The following is a 9,643-nucleotide window of genomic DNA, read 5'->3' on the forward strand; positions in this document are numbered from 1 at the left end:
ACAGTTATTTTTATACTCAATCTATATACATACTTTATTTTTACCGTATTCTTACATAAATTATTCTCTTTACATAAATTTAATAACATTTTAATATCATATTTACATCATTACAGATGGTTTTTATAATTGAAGTTTCGATTTTTCAGTTTATTTTGATGGTTCTAAAAAATAATATACAAGCAGATACATTCGTTTAGAAATGATCGTTGTAAAAAAATCACAGAAAAACATCACTTCTAACATTACCCTAAAAGTAGTGAAGCGTGAAATTTTTAAACCTCATAAAAAAATTGACAGAAAGTAGTTTTTTTTTATATATTATACAATCATTCGTTTTCATCAGCTTAATAACAAAATAAATATGACTGAAACAATTAAATAGTTCCAAAATAAATTTATTCATAAACTCTGCAATAGAGACTTGAAGGCACTTGAATCACAAAAGAGCATATTTCAATTCATTTTCATAACAGTCTTCAAAAAACCCGACATGCATTAAACTTTTATTGAATAAAACAAACATTGAATTGAAATTTCAGTCTCTTTTGTGCTTCTATAAGTATCAAAAATAAACTTGGGACGATTCTAAAACAATCAATGTTAAGTGACACTTGACTCGGCGATGATTTTGAAAATATTCACACATTATTTGATTTGCGCCTAAAATTTTAAATTAACTCCTGAATTGAATAGTAAATTAGAAAACAATTTTTTCTTTTCTAGACATAGTTGTTTCTTTGGATCCATTTAAATCCTTCTCGAATATTGAACAAACTTACTCTTCCCAGAAAGCTTGCTATCAATTGATATTCTGGCATAGTACGCCTTCCGCAGGATCGCGTGGATAACGAGCGCCGATAGGAGAGTTGATGCGGTGATTCTGTTTTCTGAGCATCGATACTGTTTCGCTCTTCCAAAGAATCATTTCGCCCTTCGCACAATACTTTAGTTGTTAAGCACAACAGCCATTGTAAAATCTACCGAAATACATAATCTTTAAGCAATTGCAGGACGTTTTAAAAGTTTTGAAATTTTTACTCACCTCACTGCTAGATGGAATTTTACTGTCTTTTTGAAGCCAGGAACTGGGTGCCCAAAGAAACAATTGCATTATTGTCGCTGCCATCTCCACACTAAGACGCTTAAAATATAATATTATTTACATACAATAAACTACTCGATATTATCATTATTATCTGTACTTTCAAAGATTGTACGTCACCAACCTTATAGGTACTGCGCGTTAAAATATTTCTAACAAGAGCTGAAATTATTTCTGGAACCGTCTCGGGTAGAGGAGGAAGATCCTCGACTTTGTAGTCGTAGTTTTTAAGCATAGCTTTCTCTTTAACGCTTCCATAAAAAGGATTTTTCATACCGAAAATTTCATAAGCAATAGTACCAACAGTCCAAAGATCCGATTTCGTATAATTGAGACTAGTGAAGGGGCCTGGCTCAGCCGTAACAATTTCTGGAGCCATCAGCGCTGCGTTTCCACCCTTGTCAGTATCGTGCGTGTTATAAGGGAGATATAGCCCATGATTTTTGTCTGCCAAACAGCATCCAAAGTCAGTGATCACTAACGTAGGACAATTGTCGGATTCTTCCGAGATGTCAAGAAGTATGTTGTCAGCTTTCAAGTCCCTAGTAACAGCAAGCTTTATATAAAATTTCTAAATCGAATCGTCGTGCAGAAGAGAAGATAATTGAGCCTACCTGTGAGCAATTCCGTGAGAGTTCATGTGAGCTACACCTTCCAGCAACTGTGCAAATAAAAGAATCGATTCTCGAGTGTTAAGCTGTCGGTCGCTGACATACTGTTTCAATGTAACGTCGTATCTGTGATAGAAAAAAATTTATTTACTAAATTCATTGAAAAATTAAAAAAAATAAAAAAAATATAAGAAACAAACCTTTTCATCAGCAAAAAAAGACTCATATTTCTGCCAGAACCTTCTGGATTAAGTCTTGCTGGCAAAGCATCGGGATACATTTTTATAGAGCCAGGCAGGAAAGGTACTCTATCAGCAAAAACGGAATACATCGCCACAATATTACTATGGGCTGGTAAGGTTTTCTTGTTATCTGCCATTTTTTGCTCCCAATGGGACAGTTCCTCATTTTTGTAATGTTTCCAGGCAGGAACCGTTTCCCTGAACATCGCTCTTAGAATCGCTGTTGCATTGGATTCAGCATCATAGTTGAACATCATTTTTATTGCTAATGGAAAAGAAGTTATATTGCTGCTTCTATCAATTGTTATCTCTTCACTGTTTTGATTATCATCGCTGTTCTTTGTCCTAGCTGCGTACACTACTGCTGAACAGCCTTTTGCTATCAGTGGTCCTATTACAAAATTTTGCAAACTAATTTGGTTGTCATCTGTTAAGGTCGTTTCATAATTTTTGTCATTTCTTGGCTTGTTCCATTGTAACTTCATAACAGCCTCCTGAAAATTATTATTACATTAGTATTCAATGAGTCATAAAAAAACTGCACATTATTCACACCTATATAGCACTAACCCTGATTTCCCAGCAGACACCTTCGAGTTCATCCTCCTTAGTGAGAATGCCAGTGCCGGATGCCAGTGAGATTCCCACCAGAGCAAAGAACGGAGCAGAATCACCACCGAAGAGCAACCTACTGGCAGCACGTCGTCTCAGATCAGCAGCTAGGGTGTTGGTCACACGCTTGAGGATGCTGTCGACAAACAGACGACGTGCTTGAGCTCCCAGGAAGCCAAGGTGACTCCGAGCCGATGATACATCGCCAGTACCTTTTGGTACATGGCCCTGGGACTCGCCTGTCAAAGCACAAAGCAGATAGTGACAGCAACAACAATTCCATAGAGTCGAGGCAAGCGACGAAAATAGACCGAGCCAGTATACTTGCCTACTCGTGCAACGTGTATTTTGTTGAAGTGCCCTCTGGTCGTGTTGCGATAGTGCTCCGGATTTCTGAGGGAGCGCAGGAGAAGCCGACCATCTTGTATCAGGCGCTGGGCTGCCGTCCTAATCGACATCTCTCCGCGCTCCGGAGCCGCGAGCGCCCAACGGGCTAGGCTCGGACCCCAGAGGATGGCCTTCAAGCTCGAAGGCAAACTCGACAGCAGTGCAGCCTCAATTTTCGCTACCTTTTAGCCCCGACGCCACTGTAAGCGAAAAGAACATACCGCCCGCTAACGTAAGTATGAGAGCCACACTTCCTTTGTCGCGAGGAGGAAAGAGAGACACTGCGCAAAAGATCGCCGGACTGGACGATTTATTTATAAAAGTGAGAGAATCCTTCCTAACCGTACCTTTGACTCTTGGATTACGCAGTACGCTGCTGTGCGGCTAGTCGGTATAATTCGACGATCCGCCGAGCGGTACACTGACGCGGAATTTTTCAAAGCAGCTGCTCGTCTTCAAGGCTCCCGACCCAAGATAGATTTCGCGTTTTGCATGTATATATAGCTAGAGTTAACCGAGAAAAGGACGGGTTACGACATTTTCGCACTTTGCACATATAGTCGTGCCGGGGGACGTACAGCCGCTGCTTCTCGAATGTTTTTTCGCGATTGCCGATCGTCGGTAGGTATAGTGTACGCATAACATCGGCTGCGCGCGCGCAGAGCGCGAGTAAACAACAGGTGGCGCGAAATTCAACTTTTTGCGCGCTCGTCGCGCTTCAACATTGTACATTTGTACATAAGCGGTTCGCGCAGTGCGAGCTCGCTCACGCGAAGAATTGCGATAATTGTGGGTTGCAAATCTCCTCATTACGCTCCCACAAATGACTTTTCGTCGGCGCATTAGAAGCTGACGACGAGGCGACGCATCGCGAGTTTGCGCAACACACACTCGTACCGCGTGTGCGCTTGTATCCGCATCAGGTATCACTGCACTAATGCCGTCGTATTATTACGAGCTGTCGAAAAGCCTTCGGAACTCTGACTATTACGTAACGCGAAGAAATTTCTCCAATGTATTCATCGCTATAAGCTCCCGTCCGCACGTGTAAATATATAGTATATCAATCGACCGACGATTTCATCGAAATTGCCCGATAACGGTCGAGTGATAAGAATTTTTTTTTTTGCGTGTCGAGTTTTATCGGAAAACAGCACGAATGAAAAATGTATGTACACGACTTGTACGTCGAGGAGACGCGCGTGTATGTCCATCGCAGGTTTTACTAATCGTCAAATCGACGACTTAAATAGCTTTAGAGTGATGTCAGGACATTCCGAAAAACCTCGTGGCGAGAAAAAGAAGAGAAGCCTGTACTTATTACATAATAAGGCGAGAGAGATAGAGAGAAACAAAAAATTGTATTTGCATATTACGCTGATGCGCGAACACTATAGTGCATACTTGAAAAAAAGACAGTCACTCGTCGCGAGCACAAGTTATGATATCTGTATACCTATATAGGTAAGTCTAGAACGGGAGCAAGAGAGAGAGAGGGACAGATAGCAGCAGTAGCCTGTAGCAGAGACCTCAGACCAGGTCTCATGGCGAAACGAAATGTGAATGTAATTGGCGCCCCCACCACTGGCCCCGAACGCGCAAGTCGTCCGTCGTCGAGTATAGCCAGCGCTCGCGGCGGCGAAAACCAGACGGCCGCAGTGCGAGGTGCGACCCGGACAGCGTAACAGGCAGCCAGGATGGCTCCGACCCTGAGCAAGCTCGTCACCAGGAGGAGTACGGCCTCAGCTGCCGCCGTAGTCGCCGTTCTCTGGCTGCTCAGCCGTAAGCGCAGCAAGAAACGCTTCGGCGGTACCAAGCCCAAGTGAGTCGTCCTTATTTTATGCGCAACTATATATTATGATTTGCACTCTCTCTCTCTCTCTCTCTCTCTCTCTCTATCCGATGCGTGTGTCTCTGGCTCTCTGCGTTGAGCTGTCTACCGCACACGGCGGTCGTCATCATTTTTTCACGAGTCACTGCTGACAACGCTCGCGCGCGCTCGCTCCTTCCTTCTATATAACTCCTTTCCACTTTTTCACAGGAATCCCTGGCCAGCCAACACTGACATCCAGTATGTCATCAAGGAGGTGAGTGTTCGATGGAGGATCTAGGTGTTCTGAAACTTTCCGCTGAAGAGCTTTGTTTTTATTCCACTGTTTTGGTTGCAGGAGAAGCCCAAGCGGCCCAAGGCCCATGTGGACGGGGAGTTCTTCAAACAGCTGCGACAACTGCTGGCCATTGGTATACCCGGTGTGTTTACACCCGAGGCTGGCTATGTTTTCCTGGTCGCTGCTGCCCTTGTCTCCAGGTCACTCTGCGACCTGTGGCTTATCCATACTGGCACACTTATCGAAACGTAAGTATACCCTTGTTTGTTGGCCTGCTTTTTATGTATTTGAAAACGAGATGCTGAGGTTTACTTTGCATTTTAGATCTATAGTCAATATGGATGCGGAGTTGTTCAAAAAACGATTGTTCAGGTTTATGGCTACCTTGCCTGTGGTAAGTGTGATAGAACATTGTGGATACTTGCTTGATGCATTAGTCAAACGGTATACAGTTTATTATCTCGACAGTACCTTGAAAACGTTGACATTTACTGGATGTATATATACTAATAGCTTTTTCAAGAAATGCTTTGTGTAACAAAAGGCTTCAGAGATAAGCACAAATTTGATTGTTTCAAGCTATTATGTAACTGGTCCCTTGCTTCGATTAAAAATGGACAGTGACAAACTTATTACAATATTCTTTCTCCTGTTCTAGATATCAGTTGTGAATAACATATTAAAGTATGGCCTTGGAGAAATGAAACTAAGGCTACGAACTAACATAAGTCGTTTTCTAATGGATCAATATTTGAAGTAAGTTGAAATATCATCTTTTTTTTTCCTTAAAAGCAATACTCAATGATGTCTGACCTACCGGTGTTGCATTGACCTCCTGAATATGTACAAGCGCATCAATTTCACAATCAAGGTCAAGTAGGCACTTTAATCAGTAGTGTCTGACTTTTGAGACAATGTAGCTTGGAGGTTATTGATAACTCTATTATATAATTGAACAATGTTCAAGTTTAATAATCAATGTTTTCTCAAAATAAATTTCTTTTCAAACTGATGAGTTTATTTACCTTTCAGAGGATTTACTTACTACAAAATGAGCAATTTAGACACTAGAATTGCAAATCCTGATCAATTACTTACCACGGATGTAGATAAATTCTGTGAAAGTTGTACAGATTTGTACAGTAATATTGCCAAACCTATGTTGGATATCTTCATTTACGTTTACAGACTTACCTCGTCACTCGGTGGCCAAGTGAGTCATTGATTTACACTTATTCTGATTTTTAATAATTTTCGTTTTCAGCACGAATTATAACAATATTTAATATTTTAGACTCCTCTTATTATGCTATCATATCTTCTACTTGCTGGTGGTTTCCTGACACATTTAAGAAAACCCATTGGTGCATTGACAGTCAAAGAGCAGAGGCTCGAGGGAGAGTATAGACACATTCATTCACGTTTGATTACTAATTCAGAAGAGATTGCTTTCTACCAAGGAAACTCGCGTGAAAAACTAACGCTTATAGCCAGCTTCCATAAATTGGTGAGTTACTACTTCTACACAACTAAAAGATTTAAATTTACTGAAAGTGTATCACGTGGTATTTATTATTTCGCAATTTTGATTTCAGGTCACTCATCTCAGGAAATTCCTAGAATTTAAGGTCGCGATTGGTGTTGTAGATAATTTTATTGGAAAATGTAAGCTTGTTTTAACTAAAAGACAAAATACTTTCCTTTGACTTTAATGACGTTGACGGTTAATGTGCTTTTTCTCTTCCATTTTAGATGTAGCAACTGTTGTTGGATTCTATGCTGTGAGCATTCCATTTTTCCAGAAGAATCACCCACTTCTATCTGGTACTCCAGATCATAGGTTTAAATCTTACTACACATATGGAAGAATGTTGGTTAAATTAGCAGAAGCCATTGGACGATTAGTTCTTGCTGGAAGAGAAATGACAAGATTAGCAGGTTTCACTGCACGTGTCACTGAAATTAGAAAAGTTCTGACCGACTTGAATGACAATAAATACGAAAGAACGATGATGATTGACATAAAGAACAATCCCATTGGCTCTCCAGGAGCAGGAAAAATTCTTGCTAAAGACAACATTATTCGTTTCGAGCGTGTTCCCCTGGTAACTCCAAACGGTGATGTCCTTGTCAAAGAACTTTCATTTGAAGTCAAATCCGGTATGAATGTTTTGGTTTGCGGACCAAATGGATGCGGAAAGAGTTCGTTGTTTAGAATTTTGGGTGAAGTGAGTACCTTTTTGTTGATGTTTCTATGCGCATATTAAAATTTAATATAAATACACTTCTCTTGTTTAGCTGTGGCCTCTGTGGGCTGGTGTAATGACAAAGCCACCGCGCGGTAAACTGTTTTACATTCCACAAAGACCTTACATGACTCTGGGAACGCTGAGAGATCAAGTAATCTACCCGCATACTCGCGCTGAGATGATTAGACGAGGTAACGCGAAAGACGAAGATTTACAAAAGTACCTGGACTTAGTACAATTAGGCCACTTGCTCGAGAGAGAAACTCAGCCGGGTAGTGAAGGTCATGGCTGGGACGCCGTTGCCGACTGGATGGATGTCTTATCCGGTGGTGAGAAACAGCGAATCGCGGTAAGATTTTTAATTTCTTCTATTTTTACTTTATCCTATTTTATTGTACACCGATTTTTATATTTGAACTTTTTACCATAGATGGCGAGATTGTTCTATCACAAGCCGCAATTCGCTATTCTCGACGAATGCACAAGTGCTGTTAGTGTTGACGTCGAAGATTCTATGTATTCTTACTGTAAAAAGGCCAATATTACCCTGTTTACCGTATCTCACAGACGATCGCTTTGGAAGCACCACGAGGTATGCTTCGTTTTGGAAATTCGGTTTGAAAAGGCGGCTTGTTTTTTCTCGCAATGTTTCTAACGTGTGTAATATTTATTTCAGTACTACCTCCAAATGGATGGACGGGGTTCTTTCGAATTCAAGCCAATTGAACCGGATACCGAGGAATTTGGGTCATGAATTATCGTCCCTCTACCAGATTGATAGATTAGATGCTCCGTCATCGTATTTTAATTTCTACAAAAATGCCAATCTTAGGATGATTATGAGCACAATGCATTTTTTATAACAGGTTGTGGAGATATTCGTGTAAATTACGTCGAAAGGACAAATGTTGCTTTATCGTTCCTGAACAAACGCGTGGGGTTAAAAAGAGAAAAAGCTAAATCTATGACACTAGCTACTATATAGTGCGTCATGAGTCTCGTATTTTTGTATCAATGTTTTTATACGTCATTTTTGTCGTTGTTGCTTACTTTCTTCATTGTTACTCATCATTCTATAGTAGCTTTAATATAATTATTTACATAATATGGTGTAAGGCACTGAAATATTTACTACTCTACGTTCTCTCTGTCTTTTTTTTAAGTTTTACAATCGATTGTATATAAGAACTCTTCTCTTTTTACAACTTCTTTTTTGTTATTAATTTCTCGCAAGTTGAGAAGCTGTACGCTAAGGTGGATAAGTTCTAGAGCTTGAAGAGGAGAGTGCATTGACTTATATATATATGTGCAATGGATAGAACAAAAAATGAAAATTATGGTTACAAAAAAGATGCACAAATGATTTTTTTCTAATGCACAATTGTGTTGTTATAATCCACACCACGTCCGGTGTAAAACCTTGGGAACTTTTGGGAGTTTCGAGAGACTCATACGCCCGTCTATCAACGATATAATGCCAAATGAAATATAGACCGTTTCACCGAATTCGTCGCGTCGTCCAGGCTAAGAGGGTTTTATACTTGTAATGGGTGGTAATTGTTATGTGTAGATCACATTCATTGTAAATATATATGTTGAAGCATATGTACGTATTTGGGATTGCTGGACAATAAAAAGAAATTATTTCATATACTTAAGACATCCGGAAGTTGGCGTGTGTTGTACACATACATAAGCTTTCAGCGCAGGATTCCCGAATCGCAAAATTCGAACAAAAGAAATCGCAATGTCCGTCTGTTGGTGCGAAAGGAACAATCATGTAAGATCGGCTCTATTTTTTCACAATAAAACAAAAAAACATCGAAAAAATCGACTATTCGCTATACACGATAACCCGCATAAACAAATTTTCCGCAAGGGCTCCGAGGTCGCTTGACGCGTCACTGCCGAAGTCGGAGAGGCGTCGGCCATATTGAAAGCATCGTTTAAAACAAGAGCCCCGCATCAGCTGATGTTTATGCAGTTGCGTCGGCCAGCCAATCCGCTTCGAAAGCATCCGAGCCGACTCAAAACGATCCTCGAGCCTCTCTGCCTCGGAATTTCTTGAAGAATCTCGGAAATTCGCGAAACAGCCTCGGAAATCAATACAACGCCGAGGCGAGCGGCTAACCTATGAAAAAGGAGCAAGAGTGGCGCGTGCGGGTCAGTGCCGTATACACGCAAGCTCGACGACCCCCCGCGGGGCGCTCGAGGGGGTGAAAAAGCTTAGTGTACAGTATAGCCACTCAGCAGCCCTTCCGTCGTGAATACCCCCATCGCGCCGATCCAGTCTACAATAGGTATACCTATATAGACTGCGCATACCAGC

At 40.9% G+C, this 9,643-nt stretch overlaps 2 protein-coding genes across 4 annotated transcripts; one reads left to right on the plus strand and one right to left on the minus strand.

Moving 5' to 3' along the window:
- Positions 1-7: 7 nt before the first annotated feature.
- Positions 8-4,253, minus strand: LOC100122372 (serine/threonine-protein kinase PINK1, mitochondrial). Of its 3 annotated transcripts, none has more exons than XM_008212793.4 (8): positions 3,305-4,253; positions 2,899-3,157; positions 2,529-2,809; positions 1,917-2,452; positions 1,720-1,842; positions 1,230-1,647; positions 1,046-1,144; positions 8-980 (listed from the first exon to the last, which is right to left on the minus strand). In XM_008212793.4, the coding sequence occupies exons 2-8, from the start codon at positions 3,026-3,028 to the stop codon at positions 723-725; spliced, it is 1,845 nt and encodes a 614-aa protein (XP_008211015.1). In that variant the 5' UTR covers positions 3,029-3,157; positions 3,305-4,253; the 3' UTR covers positions 8-722. The 3 variants fall into 3 exon arrangements, with proteins under 3 accessions (XP_008211015.1, XP_016845739.1, XP_031782658.1); XM_031926798.2 differs by having other exon boundaries at positions 14-980; positions 1,046-1,136; XM_016990250.3 differs by having other exon boundaries at positions 2,899-4,253.
- A 237-nt stretch (positions 4,254-4,490) lies between these two features.
- On the plus strand, positions 4,491-9,144 carry LOC100122388 (ATP-binding cassette sub-family D member 3). Its single transcript, XM_031926781.2, has 12 exons — positions 4,491-4,779; positions 4,999-5,044; positions 5,126-5,313; positions 5,390-5,459; positions 5,724-5,821; positions 6,098-6,278; positions 6,360-6,572; positions 6,661-6,730; positions 6,818-7,293; positions 7,364-7,663; positions 7,745-7,906; positions 7,991-9,144. The coding sequence occupies exons 1-12, from the start codon at positions 4,655-4,657 to the stop codon at positions 8,066-8,068; spliced, it is 2,007 nt and encodes a 668-aa protein (XP_031782641.1). The 5' UTR covers positions 4,491-4,654; the 3' UTR covers positions 8,069-9,144.
- The last annotated feature ends 499 nt before the right edge of the window (positions 9,145-9,643 follow it).

This window comes from Nasonia vitripennis, chromosome 1, assembly GCF_009193385.2.
Source record: "Nasonia vitripennis strain AsymCx chromosome 1, Nvit_psr_1.1, whole genome shotgun sequence".
Lineage (NCBI taxonomy): Eukaryota > Metazoa > Arthropoda > Insecta > Hymenoptera > Pteromalidae > Nasonia > Nasonia vitripennis.

What these genes read in the sequence shown, in the direction of transcription:
- LOC100122372 (XM_008212793.4), bottom strand. Translation starts at nt 3,028, where the DNA reads ATGTCGATTAGGACGGCAGCCCAGCGCCTGATACAAGATGGTCGGCTT. An exon ending in GTGTCTGCTGGGAAATCAGG is followed by an intron (nt 2,453 to 2,528) that starts GTTAGTGCTATA and finishes AATAATTTTCAG; the next exon opens with GAGGCTGTTATGAAGTTACA. An exon ending in TAACGCGCAGTACCTATAAG is followed by an intron (nt 1,145 to 1,229) that starts GTTGGTGACGTA and finishes TTATATTTTAAG; the next exon opens with CGTCTTAGTGTGGAGATGGC.
- LOC100122388 (XM_031926781.2), top strand. Translation starts at nt 4,655, where the DNA reads ATGGCTCCGACCCTGAGCAAGCTCGTCACCAGGAGGAGTACGGCCTCA. An exon ending in CCTCGTCACTCGGTGGCCAA is followed by an intron (nt 6,279 to 6,359) that starts GTGAGTCATTGA and finishes TTAATATTTTAG; the next exon opens with ACTCCTCTTATTATGCTATC. An exon ending in AGATAATTTTATTGGAAAAT is followed by an intron (nt 6,731 to 6,817) that starts GTAAGCTTGTTT and finishes CTTCCATTTTAG; the next exon opens with ATGTAGCAACTGTTGTTGGA.